Source organism: Micropterus dolomieu, linkage group LG20 (genome assembly GCF_021292245.1).
Source record: "Micropterus dolomieu isolate WLL.071019.BEF.003 ecotype Adirondacks linkage group LG20, ASM2129224v1, whole genome shotgun sequence".
Taxonomy (NCBI): Eukaryota; Metazoa; Chordata; class Actinopteri; order Centrarchiformes; family Centrarchidae; genus Micropterus; species Micropterus dolomieu.
In genome coordinates this window covers 27,350,705-27,377,390 of record NC_060169.1, presented here as the reverse complement: position 1 = coordinate 27,377,390, position 26,686 = coordinate 27,350,705, and the positions used below count along the sequence as shown (strand labels likewise).

Sequence of the window (26,686 nt, the reverse complement as noted above, 5' to 3'; positions counted from 1 at the left end):
TACTGTATGAGGACAAGTCTACACTCAACTGCTTCTACAAGCAGCTTGGATGGCATATTTGTGCCAACTGGTTGGCATGTGGGTGAAACCGTTGAAAATGAAAGGAGGTTGTATGACAACGTATGAGGACTTTCTCTTTTCTCTGTTTCACGGACAGTAGAATCCCTGAATGACACCCTGTTTTTATTTACATTAAAGTGCTTTGGTTGCTAAGATTAAAGGAGATGCGTATATACATGTTTGCTTACACCTATCAGTGTGTAATGGCCTTCACATTATGTCAGCTTCCTTTAGTTTTGCTTGCAAAGTTATGGCATTACAGCAAGATCATATTTCATGTGCCTACCCTGTCAGAGTGAATCAGGTTGGAATGAGCTGAGACGTCTGACTGGACTCCAGAAGCTTCTCTCCGGGCTCACTGATGTCTGATCTAATGGAAGCTGAAGAGGACAGATGCACTAACATACGCACACCAGAGACTTTTAGTCCTGTGCAGCTTACTTGGTCCAGTACAGATAAGCAGGGACCCGAGTGGGCGGACATTATTTAGACAGAACAGTAAAGGGGTGAAGTGTATCATATTCATCATTATGCCTAGGTAAGGCTTTCATGTTGTGTTTTGTGTGCACAGGAAGCTAAGATGGAGTAAACAACAGTACAGCCTGAAGCTGTAGCCGGACATTTGTACCGTAGCTTTTAATAAGGATGTGGCAAATTGCAGTGTCTGATATCTGATAGTTGAACTGAATGCAGTTGATCTCAGACTTTGAGCCATGTAGTACTGTCTGTGTGCATGTGTGCACTCTGTGAGGAACATAAAACATGACAAACAAAAGAACAATATCCAGTCTCACAATATAGAGTTGGAGCCACTTGTCTGGCAGCATTTTCTCTACTTTTTAAGCTGAATAACATTATGCATTAAGCTACAGGCTGCATTACAGCCAGCAAAAACAAAATAATTCAGCACCAGAGAGGGATGCCTAACTGATTAAGTTACAAATCACTGCTGTCAAATGCTGTATATTCATTTAGGCAAAATACAATTCATTCATTATATTTGTATTTCCATAAAGAGGGTCCAGTCTGTATAAAATTAATCTGTCAGTGTTCTGTGACTGACTCAACAACACCTTTTGTAAAATATCCAGTTGAAGCTTAACCTCTCTTGTCATTAGTGTTTCCCATTGTTTAATCTGTTTACGGTCATGTTGTTTTTTATTTGCTCAGACGCCAGGTGACGGGGATCAGATCACACACAGTCATGTACACTCTGTTAGCAGCTTACTGTGGTAATTCACATTAACTGTATTTACCCTCTCCATGTATAGCCATGTGGGCAGTGCCTACCAAGAGGTGGCACTCATCTGAAGGTCAAAACAGCACACACGGAGAGAGAGAGAGGGAGGTCACTGTTGTGTAAATGTTTGCATTGCCAGAACCCTACTAATGCACGTTTCCCAGAGGACATGGATGTCCTCCGGACTGGAAGGATTGGTAAACAGGTCACAACGCTGCACCAGCAGAAGTAGCCATCTCGGATAAAGCGAACAAATCAATACCAGGCGTTCCAGCGTCTCCCTATCTGCTTCCCTTGTAGCCCGAAGATACGACTGCTTTTTTTCTGTTATTTATTTATTTTTTTTTTGGGACATAATGAATATTTATGCATCTCTGTTGAACTAGTTACACAATTTTTGTTCTAATTTGCTGCAGTTTCATCTTCATTTTATGCTTTATATGACTCATAATGAGCCCTGTCTTTGAAGTTCAGGAATAGCATGAGTGGCATAATGCTGTTATTAAGTGCTCATGGGGTGTATTTGTAAGAGCATCCACAGTTTTGGCTTGCTGGTAGACTTGCCTCAGTAAAGCTGAGGTCATACACAGTTCAGGTTGCGTAATGTTGCCACAAGAAAAGATTTGCTGCTGTTCTCTGTTCATAACTCAGTTTGTGAGTAAAACATGTTGGGGTTTCACCATGCATCCATCTCCGCTAATGAGAGACAGCCTAAGGAGAGTGCAGTGACTGTCAGCTTTGCTCAGCGCAGAGGTGATGGAACTTAATTTCCCACAGATTTCGGCATTGTTGTGCTGCGGGGAGAGACTATCAGATTATCACACAATAAGGGAAAATGTCAAGAAATAGTGGATAGACTTAAAAGGATGGGATTCTTCTTAATCGCAGCAAGGAGCCTATTTAAGTGTACAGCTGTCTGTTGGCTTTGTTCGAGTCTGAGCTTCACAGATAGCTGTTGAGAAAATAGTTGGAGATCCAGGCACCAGGATGATTTTGTGCGTGTACTGAAATATTGCAAGTTCAATTCCAACCAGGAGCTCCTGACAATGTCCATCAAGTGAAAACACATGCTTAACCGAGGCGTTTGCTCACATCCCTTTTGCACTGGCATTCTAAGAGCTAGTTTGTGGCTGCTGTGAGTTCATACATACATGACCTCTGTCTGACCCATGTCTGTATTATACCAGAGCTTTTGCTACAGTGTTCCCCTTGTGCCACAAATATGACTTTTCTCTCCTGTGTCATCTCTTTCTATTCTTTTTGCAACAGAGAAGAGTAGATGAGCAGTCATGACATCCCCTGGGTGAATGTAAGCCGGTTGGAGGTTGAGGCAGTGACCTGGTAGGGGTGAGAGTGGGTCTTTGTTGGAGGCCTATGACCTATAGCCCCCTACAGTGTGGGGGCATGATGTGACTATCCATCATAGCCAAGTCCATGTGTCATCAGACTCCCCTCTCTCCCTTCCTCTGCAACCACACAGGCAGATTAGCCATGACAAGAGGCACTCACTGGCATGAAGGGATCCATCATTTTCTTTCCTTTCTCCTCTCCTCTGTTTATCTCTTCTTCCCAGTTCCAATCCCATTCCCATGCCGTCTTCTCCTTCCAGCAGCCATACACAACCTGAACTCTGGGTGCACTCTCCTCTAATCCACCGCCAGTCTTATCTCAGCTCAGGAACAATAGCCACAGAGCAAGAACAGCTCAGAACCGCAGCCTGCAGAAAAATAGCTCCTCTCTCACAAGGCTGTGGGACTCTCTGCATCCAACAGCGTCAGCCAAGCAGCCTGTCACTGCTTCACATTAAGTCCTGCTTACTGCATCTCGAGAAAGGATTCCAGGTTCTGTGTGTTTGACTGTTGTCCAAATGGAATTTCTATCACTGCAGTGCATTTGCTGGCTACAGCAAATGACTAATTGCGTATGTAACTGGTGTCGTCTTGTCAGTATGCTGATCTACTGCTCGTCTTTTTGTTTGTTCACTGCAGAGCTGTGTGAGTTAGCTGTGAGGGCTATTCTGTGAGTCATGTAGGTAGACAGGCACCTTTCCAAGCCGCTGTCCCCATTCATCTTCTAATAATGAGCTTTCACCTCAGTCCTAACGAGCTGTAATTGCAGCCCACATAGGAGCAATGCCACTGCCCATGCAGTGGCCCTGCAGTGGAAATGCATTTACATACTGTAGGTGAGGCATGGCCAGTGTTACACAGCAAGGCAGCATCAAATCACAGTGAGCCCCTCAACGGTGTTACATCATGCTGAACAACAAATCCAGTTAAATACTCATTAGTGGATGCAATACTTTGTCAATTAGCAACCCATTCAACAATAACAGGAAACTCCATCTTAAGCTTGTCTGTGTTTGGGACTTGACCTCATGCTGTTTCTGGTAGGGATGGCAATGTCGGTTTTGCCCTTATCCTGTAAAATAGCTCAATATCTTCTTGATGGATTGGCACCACATTTTGTGTAGACATTCATAGTTCCCAGACCCACAAAATATCTTGACAACTGTTACGTGGATTGCCTTACTACTGGACAAAATCTCTGTTTGTCCAATGGATGGACTAGATTGGTTCAACAACTTCAACATGCTAGCATTATCACTGTGAGCATCTTAGCATTTACCTCAAAGCACTGTTGTGCTTGCATACAGCCTTAAGTGGAACCAAGAAAGCTGCAGTGAAGTATTGCTACATGAAAATGATTTGGAAAGCTCCTTCTAATTTAATACAAGTTTACTGCACATAGGCGCAGTGGTCTGTTATACTGCACCTTATCAGTCACCTAACATTTATTTACATCAGTAGTGAGCTTTCAATTGATGTGTGTTCATTAGCTGCTGGATATGGAGAGCCATTCAGTGCTGTGCATATTTATTATTCTTGCCACTCTGTGTCTGTCTGTGTCTCCCACTCTCTCTTTCCCTCACTCTCCTTGACTTCCTGTCACAGTCGCTTTGTTTATTTCTCCCTCTGGGACAAACTTGCATCACCTGCCTGTCTCTAATTTTGCATTTTTCCCCTCCCGCTCTCTGTTCACTCACTGTCGCTCTTTGTATCTTTCTTTTTTCATACATCCCCACTGTCTCTCTCTGACGCTCCCCTCCCTCCCTTTCTTTTTCCCTCTTTGTCTGGCTTACCTCCGTCATCACCCGCCACCCTCTTGTTTTCTGCTTTGTGTAAGTTGTCTCTTTATGCTTACTCTCCTGCTCCAGTAAGGGAATGAATCCATATACATGTCAATGTGTTGTGGAAAACACTCTTAAGATTCTACTCCCTCAGGCCATGGTGGGGGAACAGCAAATTTACAATGCACGAGTGCACATACCCAGACATGCATGCCTTCACTAGGATATTACATGTGACTGGCTTCACTATTCTTAACTCTTTAATGTCCTTGATTTTCTGTTTTTATCCTGAACATATGAACAAACTTTTGTGGCTTGTTTGAAATACCTTTTGAATAGATTTCTTAACATTAGTTTACAAAAATGACCCAGCATGGTGAGTCTGCCTACTAGTGCCTTTCACTATGTGTCATTTGTCTGTAAAGAAGTATGGCTTCCAGTTGAAACAAAAAGGCATTTATAAGAAAGCACAATCCAAAAATAGTGCGGCAAGAACCAAAATACGCTCCACTCTGGGCCAGGCATGAAGCCTTGGCTTCCAGGCTTCCCAAAAGAGAGAGTGTGTGTGTGTGTGTGTGTGTGTGTGTGTGTGAGTGAGACAGGCAGGCAGAGGCCTCAGAGTGTACCCACCACAAGCTTGGCACAGTGTGAGCCAGGAGGACGAAGGAGACGGAGAGAACAAACGGCATGGCTGCTTTAGTTCTGTCTGCAGGAGGCTGATGGAAACACAGCAGCCAACAGACACACAAACACAGATACACATCCCCTTGCAGATGGACAAACCTGTCATGTTCACAGAAAGACAGGAACATGACTGTAAGAATCAAAGCTTATTGATTGCAGGCACTTTACAAATTGTCTTGAAATATTAAGTCAAGTAAGGAAATTTGAGGCTATAAAAAAGACGTACAACAGAAGCCCACATGCTAATTAATTCCCTTTGTCTTTGCTGCTTTTGTTCCTTCAATACAATACGAGACATGAAAATGAAATAAAAATTGGGGCGAGATGTGAGCATTAAGCTGACAGGGTTGTTTTGTCTTTGCTTATCATAACCATTCTCCCAGAGGTCTGTGGGGAACAGTCAGCATCGAGAGCCTCCTCTGAACTCTACTGGCTTAGCAGAATGACACTCAACAGCAGGCCGCCACGGTTCAAGGAACAAACACCTTGGCTTGTCAGCCAGCTCTCTGACTGACACACAATACCTGTGGGTGGCCCCCAATATAGCTCAAATCCCTGACTGCCTTCCGTAAGATTGACCCTGTTTCCTCTTCAGAGACCTGGGCAATCAAATAGAATGAAATCAAAGCTGCAGAATAGTCTCACAGCTACGTACGAGCTTTACCGCAGCGGCTTTGTTAATCAACCCTGTAGCCTGCTGAAACGTGTCTTTGTCATGGAACAAGCTTGGCTGGGCCAGTGTCACAGGTGACTAAGTTTACTATAATACATTTGAGCATTAGCATTCATGAGCAGCTCAGCACCATGGCATGGTTTTATTAATGAATGTGCATGAATCCGAAAGCATCTGCTACGCCATTTATCCATTTTTAAACATTGAACAGTTTTATTTTACGTATGTATATTCAGTTACCCATTTCCCTCATTGATATTTTGTCATACTATTCAGATGCACTCTGCAGAGATCCACTTAGTAAATAGCTGAGCTCTCTGAAATGATAATAAACGCACAGGTTCAGGGTTTCTTTATGAGTGACTTAGCTGGCGGAGCAGGCAGAGCAAATCCTTGAAGCCTAGGTATTTTCTGGCCATTGTTTTCCTGGTTTGTAAAGTCAATCGCATTTAATCCTTAACTAGTGCACAAGAGATCCCCTCAATCAAATCCAGATATTCACTGTGCCCCTGCAAATGCTTCGCAGCAGCAAATTCTCTCTGGCTCAGTGGCAGCAGGTGGGTGGCAGTGAAATAGAGAGGCAGATAAATGTGTTTTTTCTTTACGTATTTGAAGCTTTATCCTTGCAATTAAAGCGCGGTTATGGAGATGTTTTCTACTTTCTTGCAAATGCAATAACTTTTACTGGTTGGCAATAATGGAGCAGGAGGACAAATGAGACAGAAGTGGTCTGGATGATGAGGGCTAGATGGCTTGCTCAGTCCTTTACGTGTAGCCGGATGTGGCTGCCAGGTTGGTTGCAGCTAATGTTTTTTGATTTAATCCAGAGCGCTCTGCTTGCCCTTGCACAGCCATGATAATATGCCCAGAAGGCTCCTCCTGTAGTGGAACAGGAGCCTCTCTGGATTTATTGCAAGAAATGTATTCCTCTCTCTCCCATAAGATTAATCTGTCTAGTTCATGAACCAGAGGGAAAGACGATAACAAAGACTGGATCTGTCACTTGTTTCAAAGCTAAGCACTTCACCTTACTGGTTAGGATTTTTAGCTTGCATGCGGAACGTTACATTCAACTGACTGGAGCTTTACAGTTTTTATGACAGTCAGTATCCATGTCTTTTCTCATTAGAAAAAAATGGTGTGTTGCTCACATGCAGCTGTTTGGTCCCCCCACACATATTTCTTAGTGGCACTAAACAGATGATTGTGGTCAGTGCTGCTGTTGCCGTTACATGACTGCTGAGACCCTTGCATGTGCCACACTTTCTGGAAGTTTAATTATTTCTCAAAATACTTGTAGCACTCAAAACCTTGGAGCAGCAAAACATTCTTTGTTACTGCATAGATGTTCTTGAAATATCTGTTTCTTCACCGAAGTAGGAAAATGGGAAAATAAACAACAAATATGGCAAGCTTTTTGGAGGTATGAATGTATGGTTTGGAAAGGCCAAGTAGGCGAGAGGCAAAAGGCAAAAGAGAGGACGTGGAGCATCTGGACAGGAACTCTGACATCCGGGGAGGGGAACATATGAGGTACATCAAGGGAGGGTGTGGTAGCAGACCTCTGACCCTAAAGAGAGGGTAGAGGTCAAAGACAGAAGATAGGCTGCAGCTGTGTTGCAACATGCCAATCACTGTAATTTGCCTTGACAGACATGTCCCCACCCACTTTGCCTAGTATGCCTTAACAGGAACTGACTGAGAGAAAGAAAAGAGGGAAGGATAGAAGGAAACAAGGAAGGAAGAAGTTAAGTGGGAGGAAGAAGAGGGTCAACAGGACTCCTGTCTCCCTACCCAAGGCTTCATTTGTGGTAGTTAACAGGGAGTCTCAATCCACTGCAGTAGTTTATCGAAGGCAGTGTGCCTCCAATTAAAGGGTTCTTACCCCAAGATTTACTCGCTCCCCCCCCCCAAGTAATACGATCATTCTCTCCCACTCTCATTTAACCCCCTCTGGAAGCCTCCCCTTGCTTCCTTCACCCTCTACTAGAGCTATTTGTTCTTCTGCAGGGGAGGTAGGACCTAATCATACCAGGATCTCGTAACACCAAGTCTTTTAACTGCTAGATCAAAGAGCGGGAGTTTGCCTAATGCAGGATTACGCTGAGATACGGGACCTGGCAGCTTCACCTCACTCCACCCCTCCACTTCCACTACCACCGGCGGGTAGCTCCATTAGGCTCAACGCATTGCTCATTTTTCCGCAAGAGCTCCCTTGGGCTAAGAGGCAATTATGCAGTAGTGTGGCATAATATTTCATTCTCTTCACATTGCATTACTCTATGGTGGAGCTGGCCACTAACAGCTTCATATGGCCCAGGAGGAAGGGTGCAGGCTGCTAACAACTTCATATGAGTAGAGGGAGATTGGAGTGAGGTGGAGGAAAATGGAGAGGAAGAAAGTTCTCAAGGGCATGATGCTTCATTAGGTGTCAGGTGTGTTTCACCTCCTTACATGGAGGATAAAAGGTGGTGCATGCATCTTAATTTCGGTTAGGTAAATTTACAACATGAATAGAGAAACACAAAACGTGAATACATGCACCTGATTCCTGAATCGGAACATTACGTGTAACATTTAGAGCAAGTCATATTCAGGCAAGGCTGTGAAATGTAAAAATATTTTACTTTTTGTTAGAAATGTGATTTCCGCAGCATCTTTAAAATGTCTGAAATAAGGCTGACTGCTGCATAAGATTAAATATCTCATGTGGCCAGGCATCCTTCAAGGCAGTATCTATGTAATTCATGATTTTATATGTATGCAGTAGAAAGTAAGACTCCAAAGAAAACTCCAACTACAAACACACCAGATGTCTGGAAATGGTCCAGGACGTGTTTGCTAGTGCAAGTACAGAGGAGCTATACGAAACTTTAAAGCATGTGGGTCCCTTTCTGCATTGTGTGAAGATCGCAGGGTGAAATGCCTTTTATGCCATCCTTTATTTTTGCCCAACCACTATGATAGATAGAATCCCCTCCACATTGAGAGACCATTCTTTTCTGGCACTATATATTCACTCTCAAAGTCCAGCTTTGGATGGGTGGCACATGAGAGGTTGTGCTTCAAGCTGTTGAGTAGGGGGGAAAAAAAATATATAGCACCCCACTGCTAAATCTCAAAGACTCACAAAGTCCTCAATATACTTTGGTGTTGTGTTTAAGCAATAGCTCACGACAGGCCGTGGTATACGCTTATTATATCACGGTTAAGGGGCGTTGTTCAGGTTGGCAACCCACTTAACTGTGATAGAATAAGCATATATAATGGCCTGAAGTGAGCTATTGCTTTTATAAAACGGTTACCAAGTATGACGAAAGAAAGTAACAGAAACATTAGTTAGGGACTGCTTGTGAGCTTTTAGACTTGTGTTTTGTTAATATGTTAGACCTGTTTTAGGAGTTACTGAAGTAACTTACACACATTGTTTGGGAGAGAAAAACATTGATTTAAAGAGTTTCCTTAGCCTAATGATAATCATTGTTCCCTTTTGATGTTTTCCAATTTATCATAGTTCACAAGACAGAACATTAACACTGAGTTAAGAGGAAATATGGGGATTTGGGGAACAAGATGAGAAAGGAAAATGTGGAAAGTGCTTTTGCTTCACCTGTGCGTGCAGCCCGGGGCAAGTCTGTTCAGACCTGTTGTTTGATTTCTCTGTGCTCAGGGATTTTACACTTTTGCAGGTGCTCAGCCTGCCATGCCCCCCTCTTCTCCCTTTATGTCAACTCTAGCTTCTGCTTCCCACTTCTGTCATCAGTTCAGCAACAGCAAACTGTCACCATCATTCAAATCACTACACATTTTTCTTCCTAACTATCAATGGTGGGGGATTTATACTTACATATGAAATAAGGATAAGAGATAGTGTGTCCAGCATACATTTATGTTGCTGAGGGTCCTGTGGACCTGTGAACACAGTATCTGTAGCCATCTTACGTCATCACTAAGGTGCGACAACTGTTGTTGGTATGAATTTAGGCTACAGTTTGAATGTGAAGCAACCAGCTAGTTAAAAGAAACAAACTTGAGGTCCCAGGTCACTTAAACCTTTTGGTTAAGGCGTTACAACACTGGGCAACTTTTGGACAACTTCAGTGGACAACTGGTTGCCTTATTTTTTTTTGGCAATTTAGTCAGTTTTGAACCTTGTCTCTTTTTTGCCCATGTTGTCCATTTGTTTGACAATACACAGAAATTGTTCACTACCAGCCATAAAAACTGACATGGTTGCTAGGCCTTACAGCTGCTTTCTCATTCTAATACAGAATAAAATAAATTTAACTCTTTTGCCTGATAGGCAATGTTAATAGTACCCTTTAGCCTGCAAACTGATGTCAGTGGCTGTGACTTCAGCCATATAATATCAAGGATCCTGAAACTGAATATGAGGCTGTTTTGTCTCCCAGTCAAATCAGTTGACATATCACCACACACTCATCATATGTTGTACAAGAAATGTGCACTTCAAGCTTTACAAAATGTGTTGCTTTAGTGTTTTGTAAGTGCATCTGCCATCATAAATCCTCAATTCGGATGTTGACAGTGTTCTGCCCCACTGAGCCTTTTTTTCCCCCCAGAAACCTAGCATTAACCACCAGGGCTTTCTCCCTGTTTGTAGAAATACGATCTGGTGGACGAGGAACAAAGGAAGGATCAGGGAGGCAGCTGCCCCTTTACGACACGCCGTATGAGCCAGCTGAGAATGGTGGAGACCCGGACCCCGAGCGCTTGCTCTGCCCCAGAGAAAGCCGACTGCCCCAGGATGACGAGCGACCGCCTGAGGAGTATGACCAGCCCTGGGAGTGGAAGAAAGAGAGGATTTCCAAAGCCTTTGCAGGTACGACAGTCAGTACACCGAGACATTAGAATGAACTTTATTATGCCCAGTCAAGGTGCCTTAAAAGAATCGTCAGCATAATATAGGACATAAGGAGAAATAGCGAAAACAAATCAGTAACATACTGCATAGAATAAAATGCGTTGTCTTTCGGCTCTACTTGTTACGTACTGTTAGTCAAAAACTCAGACAGTGAATCATGTAAACTAATCCAGTTTATGGTTGACTGCATCTTTGTAAGGGTTGCCTTATTTATATTTCAAGCTTTTAACTGAAACTGTTTCTCTTCTGCTGAACTAACCCTGGTGGCGGTTTTTCCAGCTCTAACAAATTTGATTTTGGCTTCTGTCAGGTTTTGAGGGTTCTGCTGTTGCTGCCGCTTTAAACTCTCTGTTAACACATTTTTTCTCTTCTGTTAAAGCACTCGTTAAGTTCACTTGCAGCTGTCCAGTCTACTGTTTGCCTGTTTAAACTAAGATGATACCTATGCTGCTCAGGAGGGGGGGGGCATGATTGAATGTGCAGGTGCATGTAGGTGCAGGTAGTCATTGTGGTTTGAGAGCTTCAGCATGGCTAACACAGCCATAACATCAAACAGGGCTGTTCCTGGAAAGCATACGGCTTTGGAATATAAATATGCACCCCAAATTTGATTTGAATGCCAAGCCTTTTTAGTGATATATTAAAAGAAAGTCAGCAATCCATGACTCTATTTTTCATCGCCCCTTTTCTCTTTATATTTTTTTCTTTTTTATCCTTGAACAGCTCTGCTTTGTTATGACTGCATTAGCTACGAGGGTTCTGTAAGTGGCACTGGATCAGGTCCCCACAGAAGAAAGGACTGCACCTCTAAATCCCTCACAGGTACCATTGGAGACGGGGCTGGGGAGTGTCTCTTGTCTTTCTTTATATTCATTTTAGACTTAAGAGTCTTGTGGTTTGGGATTTGTTTCTAAATTAAATCCACAGAACACAGGTTAAAAATGACCATAAAGGTGGCGTATGCAGTTCTAATCCAATACACATTAGGGCTGCAGCTAATGATGATTTTAGAATTTGAGGCTTCTATAGATTATTTTATCATTTTTAAATAGCTGGCTACTTGAAATAGACCCGCGAGGAACCACAACGTGCATGTAGTTGTCGGCAGCACGGCACGCACGCAAAACTCACACAAGACCGGTGAATGACAGGCGAGAGAGAGAGAGAGAGAGAAAAGGGTCTTCAAAAAGCCTCAGTTTAGCTGGGAATTTGCAAGTCTTGTATGCAAGTTGAATGAATAGACTGCAGCTCTGCAGCTTCTCAAGATTAAAGCGGTTTATTGGTCCTTTCAGAAATTCATAGTGTGTCATACAGCAAACGTCAGACCAACAACCAGACAGCTGCTTACAAACACAAACATCACCCGAGTGCTATACAAGTTATACTAAACGCTTGTGCAGTCTACACGACTTTCAGTGTCGGCCAATGGCCGTGCTGTTCAGACTACACAACTTGCCGTCTTGTGACGGGAGTCTTGAAGTCGTTGTGACTGATCGGTGACGGGGGGTCACACACTACAGAGCTGACAGCGGCTGTTTCACCTGACGCTGGTCTCCAAACCACATTTTGTCAAGAAAATACACGTGAAATGCGGAATGAGCGATCTTGCACACGAAACAGCTGTTGTTTGTTATTATAAAGATAGCAATTATAAAGACAAAGAATGGATTAGCACATGCATGTAGCAGGGATTGTCTGAGCTACAGAGAGAGCTGGAGGGGAGTAAAAAAGTGCAGCTCCACAACACCCAGTTAACTCATGACTGTGAGGTTACAACTTACTGCCCAAAAAGGAGAACAACAAACGTACATGTTTACAATTTTAGCTGAGGACTGCAGCTTACTTTGGCTAGCCTTCAACTAGGGATAAAACGATTACCGGTTTAACGGTAAAGCATGGTAAAATTCCCGAAGGTTATTATTAGTGTACACATTTTAATTACCGTGATACCCAGGTACTATTATAATCTCACGGCAAACACTGTCCAGCGTCTCCCAGAAGCAGGCTCCCAGAATGCAACGTGGGTTTGTTTGGGTCAATGACAAGACGGCGGAAGACAAAGCTGCAAAGATTTTTCAGTCACTCTGAAGTCTGGTCGTAGTTTAGTTTTTATGAGAGCGCTGAGGGAAACTTTATTGAAGAAAATGTCCTTATAGTGAACGCAGGATGAGTTAATTTGTAGCTTTGGTTTCTCTCTGACTTGCTAACAGCATGTAAACTGAAGCTCTCAGAGTTACCTGCTCTTGTAAAGACGCTACACGTTGTTCTGTTGCTGTGTGCGTCGTGAGTCTGCAGACTCTATTCGTCCACTGCACTTGATAACATTAATCAAACAACCAGCGTATCTAGAAACGCTACAGACTCCTCTGTATTTATGTCCGTTTTTGGGCTCATTGCAGTTACTATCACTGTCTTCTAAAGACTTATTTGTTTTCATGTAATTGTCCACGAGGCTATTGTATTACCTATATAACATAAAATATAAAATCTTGATAATGCACACTTAGATGATTTTCACATGTTTACAAAGGTATTTGGTGTTTTATTTTTTATGCAAACAAAATGGCAATTGTATTTGTAGTTTTCAATATAAAACTTGTTGAAATGGTTTCAGTGTGTGTATCAGTACATTTTAATCTTTTTTGGCACATTTTTACAATACCGTGATAATAATGATAACATTGATCATTTTGGTCACTATAATCGTGATATGAAATTTTCATACCGTTTCATCCCTACCTTCAACTCAACAATCAATCATGATTTCAGTTAAATGCTAAAGTTACTGTTACCTTGTCTGTGGTCCGCTGCCAGAACACCGGCTGCTTTTTGTTCAGATGCCGTCATGCTGTTGGAGAGGCGACATAAGTTTTGTTTTATGGTGGACGGGCGGTAACATTACAGAATTGTTGTTTTCTTTTCTTTAATCGATGAAACGTTTCAGCCCTAATACACGTCTTTATGTCAAATACAGTCTGCTAGCTGTCAGTTCTGTGTGCGGACCCGCAACTACCAAACACAGTTTAGCTAATATTAGTCATTGTTCAATCGTGGTATTTCTTATGGTATTGGATTTCTCCAGAACTGCATACCCCAACTTTAAAAAGTGATAAGCCTGTTTTACAGGTTCCTAGCGGTTGTAGTATTTGGTTTAGACACTGCAAAAAATATCATGCGATCCCTTACTTGTGAAAATCAAATCAACCAGTATATTGAAAAAAGGTTACCCACAAACATTGAAATGCAAATCTGCCCTGTGCTTTTAAAGTTTCTTGATTTGAATGACATTATGAGGATGCTACTAGTGTGATTTCCCAGTGCTTGAGTTGACAAAAAATTGCCCAGCCACTATAGAAATACTCTGTGCAGTTACACTTCCTGGTGCTCAGAAGAAGGGTTGATGGGGTGATGGTGGTACGGGTTAGAGTGAGTGAATATTTGTTGACTCTTCCACCTCTAAGGGTGGAATGAGAATAAAAACAACACTACAGTTAGAAACATTGAAATGCTAGTATTTCCTTCTATTGGGATGTTCGTCACACAAACCTAGAGCTGACTCGTTGCTAAGTGATTTCTTCTGTACTGCCCAGCGTACAAGCTCACACTGTGTTTCCCCTCTGTAATAAAGGACACAAACAGACCAACCAACCAGTGACCACACAGAGCTTGTCCTACTGAGGTGCTTTCACAAACAAACATATAAATAACAGTGCTTCATTTTAGCATAGTTGTAGTTTTACTATAAAAGTATTTGTGCATGTGCATTTCAAGTCTTTAATATATGATGTGCAAATTGTTTTGCAGTGGTTTTGCTTTAAGAAATTCTTGAGTGGGAAAGTGTGTTCCACATGATAACATCAGGATGACTAAATCATCAATTAATGAACCAGTTCCTTTTTTAATTACAGCTGAATGAAAAAAGCCGCTAAAAATATGCACAGCCTAAGGCTCATTGAGGTATACAGTTGGGAAAATAAGTTGCAAAGTTTGTCATTTGTTTTTACACTTGGAAGAGTAATTGAGCTTCATAGGCGTGTAAATGTAATTTCACAGAGAAGATGAACACAGAGAAATATGAAAATAATGGACATTTTTTCATTATGATTTGATTATATTGTAATTTTTTGTACTTTTATTTTTATATTTGTCTCTATTGTATATATCTTATAATTTTCTTTCTATTTGCTTTGGGGACACTGCATTGCATTTACATGGAATTTCAATAAAACAAAACTTATTAGAAATAGAGAGGATGAGAAAGAGAGATTAATACCCGATGGTGTTTTGCTGTTGATGGCTGTTAAAGACGGACTCACTCGGGACTCAGATCTGGAGACGGATAACAAGATTTTGCATGGTAAAAGTTCTGAAACCCAAGTCACATACAGTCAGAAGTTTACATACATTTGTAAGGGATATTTTGTCGAGGCAATTTGGGGATTTTATTGATTTCTACAACTTTTTCAGTGACAGAATAATTGGGAAATGTTCTCTTTTTAAAAGCTGTTTCATGCATTTTTGTGGGATTTATGAAAACATGACCAAATTTACTGGACCAAATAGATAAATACAGCATGTGTGGTTGCATGCCCCAAAGCCCATCTCAGTCAGTCACTTTTGTAATCCATCAACAAGGTTTTGGAAGAATTCAGGTTGGGTCCACTGTTTTTGACAGTAGAATTGGTTTTCTTACATGGACTCTTTCTACGGTAGTCGATATATTTTTGGGGTTGAGGTCAGGACTTTGGGAAGACCATTCCAAAAGCTTAATTTTAGCTTGATTTAGCTGTCTTCAAACCACTTTGAATACATGTAGGGTAACTGTCCTGTTGGGACACCTAGTTGCATCCAAGATTTACATGGAACAGTAAACTAGCTGTGCTGTATGTATATTTTTTAACCATTGGATGTAATCATTAGTGGTGCAACGGATCGGAGTTGATCCATGATTTGTACGGATCCTTGCCCCCCAAGTTCAGCAGGCACCTGAAACACGGATCGATTGCAAAGTTTACCATCTCAGTATGGAATACAGTTTTACTGCCACTGTTACGTTTTGAAGTAATAAATGCGTACATTGCAATTCAGGTGCATGCTATGTGTAAGTCTGAAGCGCAGTGATTGGTTTAGGGGAGAGGGACTGATTTAAAAGCCATCGCTTTCACCTCCATTGAGTAAAACCCTGTAGACTTTGACGTGTAGCATTTTCAGTGGTATAACAGGGACACTGGGCTGCTTGTCTGAATGCAAGGACTGGGTCTGATTCTCAACCAGCCAATATTAAAATAAATCTAATTTTGATTTGATGACTCAAACAAAAGATCTAAGTCACCTCTGATAACATCGTCAATTAAAATTTTTGAATTTTGACCTGTGTTTGTAGATGTTAACGTTACAATGACACTTACAGGGTGAGCCATAGGGACAGCATCAGTAGTAGAGTGGAGAGAGACAGAGATGGTGCTGAACTGGATTTCACTGTAACATCTTTAAGCGTGTGTTAAGTCTCCTATGTGGCATACGATGGTAACAATCTCATGAATCTCATTTGTGAAAGATTAAAAAGAGGCTCAAAGGACTACTGTGGCAACCTACTGGACTTAAAGATAGCATCACTACTCGAAACGGATGGTTTGTTTTGAAAACTCGGTAATATGATAAGCTGCATGTTCAGGTGCATTTATTTTTCTGTGTGGCCACAGTTCTGACAGGCTCAAAATCTGTGTATGTTCATACATATCATATGTCTGTCCATTCATTTATCATCATTATATGTTTTCCTAATTTTTTGTCACTTCATTTCTGTTTCCTGTTTACTTCAGTGTATTCTAGGAACAGAGGTCTTCATAGGAGTCACGCTGTTCTGCCCCTGCCAGTGATTAGTTAAATAAGGGATGCTGCATTCTTAATCACTTTCCTTCTCTCCCTCATTATTTTTCTGTCAAGCAGCACTCAGAAGAGTTTGTTTAGGGCACTATTTACTAACACATCCCTCTTTCAACTCCCTCTTTACAGACCGCGCTCCTCTTTTGATGATGATTAATTTAATTTCCATTGGATGTCAGTGTGTTGACTGGGAATTGGGGAGATAAGTCTTTAAGTTGAAAAAAAGTACTTTGATTTATTGCACATCTTCATTCTGTGTTTAATTCAGGCCGAAATAATTCCCCATTATTTGGAAGACAGAAAAAGGAAGAAAGATGAGAAAGACATCTCTGAGACAAGCCTTGTCAACACAGGCTTGTTTCTCTCGCAGGTGTCAGTGTAGACTGGCCTTGGATCCCAGACATCAAGGGGCTTAGAGAAAGTTCCCCACCTTTAAAGGCTTGAGCTTATGTTCCTGCACTCATGTCTCTGATCTTTGCAACCAGCTTACCTCCAATGTCAAGAAATTATACACTGCTTCAGTATTTAAGTCCGCTTGTGAGCCAATTCTTTAGGACTGTCGACAACCCAACTTAACAAGTCTTCCCTGTCTCATCCCTCTTGGCACTACTTTTAGAGTCAACTTAGAGCCTTTTGTTAGTTTTTTCCAGGTCAGCCTGGTCTTGTCCGTGAGTTCCAATCTTAAACGTCTACCATTTGGTACAAACTGGCGAGCTGAACATCTGTTTCACAACAGCAATGTCAATGACTGTTGATCCAATCAATTTTCTGATGACAAAAAACGTGAAAATTGTTGCTATCATATTTCTCATAGTGGCATAGTAGACTGGAGTCATAAGGTCACGGGCTTACTGTAAGTTAGATCTTGAGTCCTCTGGACGTGTTTGCTCAAGTCGTTGTGGAATCCAGGTTAGGATTGGATTTCATGGTTGGTTAAGAGTCTCATTTCATATTTTGCTTTCTTTAGTTTAACCTGTAACTAGATATGTGTGGTCTCTCAAACCAGAGCCATGTGGGTTTGCTGGCAACAGCATTGTCGAAGGCACATTTAGCTGTTAGAGATTTGTATAAGAAAAGTAGTCACTCTAAAGTTTGTTTTTTTTCAACTTAGCTCTCATTTTCATAGTCGGATGATAAGTATGTAAGCATACATAAACCACCTATTTGTAAGTAAGACTAAAAGCATCTTTTATTTCCCAAATGGTCCATTGTAAACATCCACAAGAAAACACATTATTATATTGTTTTTACAATATAATCCACAGTTTGTGTACTCTTTATTTCATTTATTGCCAGTGACTGTTGTAGATAACATGGTGGTTCTGGAGATTTGTTAACAACCTGTCCGACTGGTCATGTTGTTTGCCCTACTGGGCTCAGCAGTTAAGTTGGTATGTATAAATGTGTTCAGCTCGCTATCTCAGGCCTGGTTCAAGCACTTCTGTGGGCAGACGGCCTGTTTTAAAATCAGCCCAACTGTAGCTCCATGTTCTGTTTCTAGAGAGCAGTTTTCCTCAGTTCTGTTGCTGAGCACTTTATGGCTGTATAATATCAATGACTAATGATACTGTTCGCCGTTTGGATTTTGGAGGTACTTTTCCTCGCTTATTAAAACCTTCACAGTTTTTATTCAAACAATTATGGGGGATTGGGGGATTAAATAAGTACCAAGTTCTGCCAGACACCCTCCCACCATGGTATAACATAATAATGCAATCTGCATAAAAGGCTATTTGTCTTCATTAACGATAGGGGAAGGAGAGCATACTAATGCTCCCTGCTGCAACCCTTTCTCCTCAGCTGTCCCTGCATGTCTCAATGCCTGCATGCTAGCCTCTTCACAACACTTGGTCTGGTGTTATTATTCACCCTTGGTCTATCTCTTGACAGGTATGCAATGGAATGTAAATTCCCTGCCTTGTTAGGGTGTTGGGAGGCTGTGTACTTGCGGTTTGGTTAATCACTCATCCTCGCTGCCCCCCCCCCCCCCCCCCCCCCCCCCCCCCCCACACACACACACACACACACACTCTGTAGACTGAACAGATGCTCACCACAACCTCTTTCCTACGTCCCTCCTGGATGCTGAATAAGTGATGGATGAGCTCGGAGGTGAAGAGTGAGGAAGATGCATTAGCATGGGACCATATGAAGAAGGCCACATGTGATTGTAAGAGAAAGTGTGCTCGCATGTCCGTCAGTGTGAGCCTGTATGCTTTGATTCTGCATATGGCACGCTCACTCACACACCCAGACATGGACATGCCGCCATCAGAAATTTGAGCCTCATTACAGCAGGAATGGGCTTGAGAGCCATTGTTATTTAATCTCCTCGCCCTCTGTTACCTGCGACTAACTCCTTACACTTGGCTCTCGGCCAGCGGGGTACCATACATTAAACACAGGAGATAAGAGAAGGCGCTGTCGTTTGCTCCCTAAGGTCTTCAGGAGCTTTATGGTTTTTTAATGAATCTTCATGGGCTTAACGACCCAGAAATCTGAGGCTCAAGTCTAACGTCCTAAAATATATAATTGATTCTCTTACTGTCATGCGCTGGGTATCTTCACCAGGGTTAAAGCCAGCTGTTTTGTGGGTGCTATGGTTCGGTTTCTCTCTGCTTGGCTGATCTTGTTTCCCCCACCCACTGTCTGTCACTTCTCAGCTCATCCTCCTGGCCTCTGCTGCAACACCCTGCTGATAACCTTCCTGACAGCCCTCTTTCACGAGTCTCAAATGTGTCATGCTGTCTTTCACTGAGCGCCACCACAGGTCTTATCTTCACTCACACACATTGGCCACACACAACAGCACTGTAAACCTCCCTCACAAAGTATGGAAGCAGCGCTCCTGCTTCAGCAAGCCCCCCCTGGAAGCTCCTGCTGGCCGGCCGTCACTAACACATCTCTTCCTTCTCTACCTCCTGATAGAAGAGCAGAAAAAAGGCCCTGCTGTCACCTCATCTCCATCACCCACTTTTTTGTGCCAGTTTAATTTTTAATGCAAACACATGGCCTTTCAAAACAGATCTATTCTGTAAAAGTGAGCTGGACCGTATAATGTGACGTGTACAGTAAGCGGAGAATTATGAGGTGGCATTTCAGTTCCCCCGGAGCATTACACAGTTGTTATCTGTAATGATTTGGGTGCCAATGGAACAAACACGTCCTCAGAAGAGGCTGGTTTTGTGTTCCAGGCGCTTCTGCTCATAATGTGCGGCATAAACATTGCAATCTTCCAGCTTGTTTTGAATATGCATGCAATTAGCCAACCAAATTAAGCAGAACTAAATTAAATGGCATTGGTGGAAACAAGCATAGCTGGTGATTTATGGTGCTGCACTGTTTACAGTGATGAAGTGCCATAGGCTAATGAAAAGCCTGGGTAAACAAATACCTGGCTTTAAAAATAGATCTGCTCCTGGAAGAACAAAGGGAAGGTAAATACAGATAGAAAAAGGGGCTCTTGTCCATTGTTAAAGTACACTCTGGTTCTTCTGATGAACTGTACTGTCAACGTAGCTGTGAAACAAATAATTAATAAGCCTCAGCATTTACAACACACAGGCTTATTGAATATCCACCCCCAGACTGCTGTTCAACCCGGAGGTGTACAGTCCACATGACATCCTGCCAACATCACACATTTCCAAAGCAAACGGGACATGTGAGGGACACATGTTTTCAAATTTTCCTATTCAGTATCCCAACATTGCCACCTTTGTGTCGTTTACTTGAGCGACAGGTGCCTTGTCGATCTAGAATCATCAGTAGCCTCTATTCCTGTGTCGTTGAGGATTATGCAGATGAGATATGTCTTACTGATCCAAGTGCAGTCCGATTAGAAGAGGAAGATGTGATAATCTTTTCATTAAAGAAAGTGAAATACAAATATTGCTGCCAATAATTAAAAAAACAGAACCTCTAGATTTTGGTTCTATACGAGCTTTATTAAAATGCTTTATTAAATTGCAATTTATATTTTCTACCTTATATTTACATCCAGTCTCTGAAACACTAAACCTGTTGTTCACACAGACTGCAGTGTACCATCTACATAGGTGATAATCAGGGCAGTGTGATGGGGGCAGATATGTGAACATTTCTGTGGCAGTGTGATGAGCCTTCAGGGTTGATGTGTAAATCATCTCTTCTGTGCAAAGGCAACACTGCTGTTGTCACCATAGTCCTGAATTTGAATTGATGAATAGTACAAGTTGTAAAGATGCCCTCATCCATGCGACAAAATGGCATCAATGATTATTCAAGAGGGCAACGGGACTGGGACTGGTACGGGAGATTCCAGTCACCCAGAGTTTTAAAAATACTAACAAAAAACTCCTGGCTATTGAATATGTTTTACCTCAATTTTCACAGTGCTAAATGCTATTATTCAGCTGTGCATCCAAGCAAATCTGAGCCACACTCACCCAAATCGTCTCCTCGTCCTCACAGCGTGGCTGCAGAGTGCAGGCAGCCTTCTACTCCCCAAACAATTACACGCTAATCTGCAATGTGAAATGAGCATTAGGCTTTTAATCTCAGAGGAAGAGAGTCCCCTACTTCACCCCAAAGTAGTGGAAGTTATATTATCTCCCAGAGTTTCTGACCTTCTGTCTCCATTCCCCACCCTCCAGCCCCACCGTTCCACCACCCCACACCTCTCCCATCAGGATAGACATCAAGCAGCTCCTCCTTCCAGCCACCTTTCTCTAGATTAGCCCCCTGACACCGCGGGCCCATCTATTTAATTGCTTGTCGGATTGAATATTCTGCCATTTCCCCCTTCATCTAGCTTGCAGATATTGCCTCTCATTAGCATGTCCTGTACCACCACCAATTCCTTGCAGGACGGAAAATGGACAAGTCCATAACATTATTCCCATCCTCACTGAAGACCAGTCTGTATAACAGCCAATACAAGACAGCAACACGAAGCTGCATCTTCCCATTTTAGGCAGCTGAGGTAACACTTAGTCGACTCTCTATAGATGAGATAAAATGTGGCTCTAACTCTCCCCTTTTACTAATCTTGAGCTCTTAATTTATAAACATTTTCTACTGTAGGTAATTGTTGTATAGTATTACCAAGCATAACCAATGTAATGATGACAAAAACTACACTGTTACGGAGGCGAAAACATCTGTCAGTATGTTGCTGTTCTCCACCTATTTGTCTATGTCCTCAAATAAGGCCGCCATCATTGATAGGCTAGGCCACCACTGGAGTATTTTTATTTATTTTTTTTTTTTTACCAATGTTAACCTATTCTTTCGTTTTAATGTTATTCATCAGCGTGTAATGCAGTTTGATAAAGAAGGTGAGCTTTTGGGCTTCAAAGTCATCTAGCTACTTTTGTTGATATTTTATTGTAAGTAAACATCTTTTTCTAGGTTTTTCTTGTATTTATTTGTAGTTTTGTTTCTTTTGGTTATTGGTTCCTGACGGATGTTCGTTTTGGACTAATTTAAGGGGCAACACTTGCTTGATTTGGTATTTGCTCTTTTTGGCAGTAGAAATAAACTGTTTTTAAACCTTCTTAATTTGTGTTTAAGGGCATTATCTGCCATAAGTGACCAGTTTGATGAAATCACACAAAGTTTAGTTTCTTGTACTTACTTTCAAATACTCTAGTAACAAACCCAGCACCATGGACAGAGACATCTAAATGTTCTTAATGGCATTAAGAGGCAAGTCGCCTCACAGGAAGATCTGTGTTTAAAGATATATGTATAAAACACTGTTAACCTCCAGAGGAACATTCAGTGGCGTTCCAAAACTACTATTGCTGCACTATGTTTCTTTATTATCTTGGGTTTCTGACTAGCGTTCTCCCTTCCCCTCTCCATCCCATTTATTGAGTATCCTCAGCAATTTAACAAGTGGCTCTTGCTCTGTGACAGATATGCTCTTGCAAGGGTGCTCGATTTACCCTGGTAATTCCCCAGCTGGACATTAGCCATACATTATTTAAGGGGCAAAGCCCGGGGAGTGTCCACCGGCAGGATGGATTGCTCTGAGGTACATTCCAGTGAAGGATAGTTTCTACATTGTTGTTTTGTATTGAGGCCTACAGTCTTTTTTCTTTTTCTTTTTTTCAAACCTAGCACTAAGAATAAAAGCATAGCATAGTCCACTGCACCGTATCAGTGACAATCTGTAGTTGGGCTCAAGGCAGCTCTATATTTCTAGAATAAATTTTCTATATAAAGTCTGCACTTTCAAAAGACAGCATTGGATTATTTGGGCCTTCCTCTTTAGTAAAGTCTGTCATATAGCACGTCAAGATTCAGAAGTAGAGATTCAGAACTTTGCATTGTCATGTTTTTAGTATATCTCAGGATCCCAAGGGGAGACTTAAGTTTGGTTCTGGATTCCTGTCTGGATTGTTGAGGGAGAGCCAATGGAGAGGGGAAGAGAGGCAAGAGGGCCCAACTTTTCTGGTAGGGTTGGGGTTCAGTTGCATTTTATAAAATTCAGATCTTCAATTCACTTGTTGAGTCTTAATCCTTCAAATCCCTTATCAAAGATGAGAGTTTAACATTACAAGTAACCTTTGACTGTAGCCCTGGGTTCGTTAGAAACCCAGGTATTTTAATTAACCTGGAACCACTTCCAAAATGGCACCCACTGTCAGAACCCAACCCTACTTCCTGGTATCTAACTTCTTTTTCAGTCCTGTTGTATTCCCTTCCTTTTCCAGTCCACAGCTACTACTGATTCTTCACAGTATCGTAGTATAAACCAGCTCTCTACCACAATGCTGGCATCTTCTGCTGTTATTTGTATTTCACTTACCTCTTCTTCCTTTTCTCTTTTTCCCTCTCTGTGTTCTGTCATTACTTCCCTATCCTCATTCCCTTTGTCGTCGTCCATTTATGCCTCTTGTTGCTGTCCTCTCCTTCCCTCCATCTCTCCTCTGGTGACTGGGACGACACTTGCAGTAGAGATTAAAGTGATCAAGGACCTACCGTGGCCCCCTCCTGTTGGGCAGCTCAACACCAGCCCTCCCCTGGTGGAGGAGCTGGAGTCTCCCTCTCAGACAGCTCAGCCCTCGCCAGGACAGACGAGCTGTGACCAGCACCACCATGGTGGGTGTTGGTGTTCACATTGTCCTGCGTCATTCCTATCAGTAACCCCTCATCCCAACCCCCCATCTTTCAGTACATTAATCCATCATCCATCCATCCATCCATTCACCCACTTCCTTCCGTTTGTTATATATCTGTCCTATTTATCTGATGTTATTAAGGAACTGCTTGAGTTTGTCTTGAGTTTGGTGTGATGTGTTGCATATTTTAGTGAATGTCCTAAGCATACATAACTGGCTACAAAACACATTATGTTTGGTTTGCAAAAAATATCACCAATAATCTTCCTGGTTGAAAATGGTTTTCTTTAGGAAGTGGAAACAGAACAGTTTTTTTGGATCATCCTCACAAAACATACCAGCAGTGCAGAAGGGCAATCGTTTATGTGAAAGTGTCCGCTTAGACTTAACTGGTCAGTGATGACTTACTGAAAGACTTCACATCTTCTAGAGGCACTGTATGTAATGACTTTAGGTATTAGCTTAGTAATGACTGCACTTTTCCATCTGGATTACATGTGGCAGAAAATCACTAATTCTTGTGCAGGTTTTAGGGCTGAAGGCTCATTAGTTTTAATTGTGCTGAACTGCCTTCTGCATGCGTAATTGCCATTCGCTATGACCCCCATTTCCTCTTGTCAACATACTCATAACGTCCCAGATGTCTCTCTGGCCCACTGTTATCTACAAGTGGCTTACATGAATTGAAAAATCAAACTCATTTGAGGCGAGTTAAGTTCTTGACTTGAGACTTGGCACCTCAGGTTTAGCCATATTTACACAATGGGCAAGTAGTTTTGTTTTTTTTTCAGCTAACTGAGCCTTTAGTTGATTTCTGAAGCCCTTACCCAAACTTACACACTTGACTGCTGTAATCACCAAGGGAAAAGAAGGACATGTGGCAGAACTAATGCCAGGAATAGGAATTCCCCTGGCATAGTGGGAGGACTTAAGAGTGAGACCATGTAAGAGGACACTGCTGCGTGCTATAGGCGAGGACAGGGCAAGGAGTTGATTTATGTCCACAAAGCCATGGGAACTGTTCTGGCTCCCTCTGTGATGTGAGTGGGTTTAACAATGGCGTCCAGCTGTAAAATGATCCTCTCTCTGTCTGAGCCAGTATGGCCCCACTCTACATCTTTGGGGTCAAAGGTCACTGTGGCAGACATGAGGGGGTGGTGATGGCCTCCACAACCCCTCTGAATACAGTTACAGTTGCACTCTCTAGACCTCAGCGTACAGGCAGACCCTCGGTCACACACCAAGACATTAGTCATCCATTATACACAGGACTGCTTACAGCCAAGGTAAGGAGCTAAGTGTCTGTATGTGTTTGTAAAGGCTATTGTGAATTTCTCTCATATAGACCAGGACAAAAACAATATCCCTTACAGTTCAGGGAAATCCTCCGTATCCACTGAACCTCATTATCAAACTTTAAATGCGGCTTGACAGGATCGTTATTACATCTACATATAAATGGAGGGTACTTTTGTCTAGTATAATGAAGTACTTCTCGCCTTTCTTTTTTGACATGAATCAATTATCCACACTTTCTCTAACCTTCTCTTTTCTCTAATTAAGAAAAAAAAAACAACAAAGTAATTAAAAGATATCCAGATTTAAATAGACTCACTAGCTGACACTTTGAAGGGTCATTCCTTTGTCTTGGAAAACCTAATTAGAGTTTAATTTTGGGATTTGTATAAAAAAAATAAAACCCATTCCTAGATGTCTGAATATCTACAAATATGTTATTAAAAGCCATCCAACAAATCATTTGAGTTCCAGATGCACACAATTAATACCAACGTAAAAGTGGGTGATTTCTTGCTACCAGTTCCCGGGGTATCATACCACGCTGAGCACTATTTTCAGTGTGCAGTGCATTCTAATGAGATGCAGACCTGTTAATCATTTCACACGTCTTAGATGGAAAACTTAATTTTCACCTCACAATGCAGCGGTCGATGGCACACATTGCCCCTCAGACTAGTCATCCTTTTTGATAGGAGTACCATTAATCAATGAGAATTAATTAGCCAGCTTAATTAAAGAAATTTGCTCAGGAGTGCGTGCACAGGGGGAAAGGAGTACAAAAGGTTGCTCAGAAGACTCAATGATACACTTAATTGTAACAACATTTTTAATGTTTCCCTTGCTTTATGTTTTGAATATTGTGGCCCAACACCCTGGAAAGGTTTACCATTCTATTTAATAGTGTTTCATTATTGAGGATGTTTTTTGTGGCGTTAGATGGCCACTATAAGTCTCTCTCTCCATGTTCTTGTGGAAATATTTTGTATTGTGCTGTGCTGTACTCAGTCACAATGAAGCACTTTATGTTGTGGATTACTCAAAGTGTAATCAAAGAAATGCTGTTTTTACCTCTGTGTTAATCTGTGTCCTAGCCTGTCAACTCCCTCTCTTGCACATTCTCCCTCCTCAACTGCCTCTGTGTTTTATTTTGTTTTATAGAGCTCTCTAAAGGAAGCCATGCGTGTGGGGGCCGGCCTTTCAGCCATCAGTCACCATCTGACTGACAGTTCAATCTGATACACTGATTCCATTTGCTGTGCTTTACAAGCAACAATACTGATAACACACACAGATGCCCCTGCACATTTACGTACGTGTCCTTGTGTGCGTGTGTTCACCCTCTCGTTTATCTTAAGCTGCCTCTCAGAGCTTTTGTTCTCCTCCGGGCCAATCCTCTCGCCAATCTCCTGTCGGCCATGTGTCAGGCTATGTGCTCCAGAGAATGAAAGGGGAATGAGTTTGGCTTACTTCCACTGATATTCAGCCTCAAAACATAATTCTACAACAGTAGTTGCAGCTAGTGTTGGTGAGATGGCTGGCAAATGAAGCTTTTGTTTATTATGGAGACTCTTTGTTCAGATTAATACTAGTCTTGTAGAGCTATGCACTCAGCCTGTGGAAAAGACAGAGTTCTGACAGGGACGGTTGATGGGGTGAGCTCCACCGAGAATAGCCACTCAACCCTTTCTAGGAGGTGGATGGGAGAAAGGGTTTAATCAAG

At 42.0% G+C, this 26,686-nt stretch overlaps 1 protein-coding gene across 4 annotated transcripts in view; it reads left to right on the top strand.

Moving 5' to 3' along the window:
• LOC123958434 (SH2 domain-containing adapter protein F-like) overlaps positions 1-26,686 on the top strand; it is a 96,478-nt gene that overhangs the window by 54,720 nt on the left and 15,072 nt on the right. For 3 of the 4 annotated variants that reach the window (XM_046031752.1, XM_046031754.1, XM_046031755.1), the window contains exons 3-4: positions 10,412-10,630; positions 11,396-11,494. In XM_046031752.1, coding sequence (XP_045887708.1) covers positions 10,412-10,630; positions 11,396-11,494 — 318 coding nt within the window. The remainder of the gene's footprint in view (positions 1-10,411; positions 10,631-11,395; positions 11,495-26,686) is intronic. The other variant, XM_046031753.1, reaches the window with a different exon arrangement.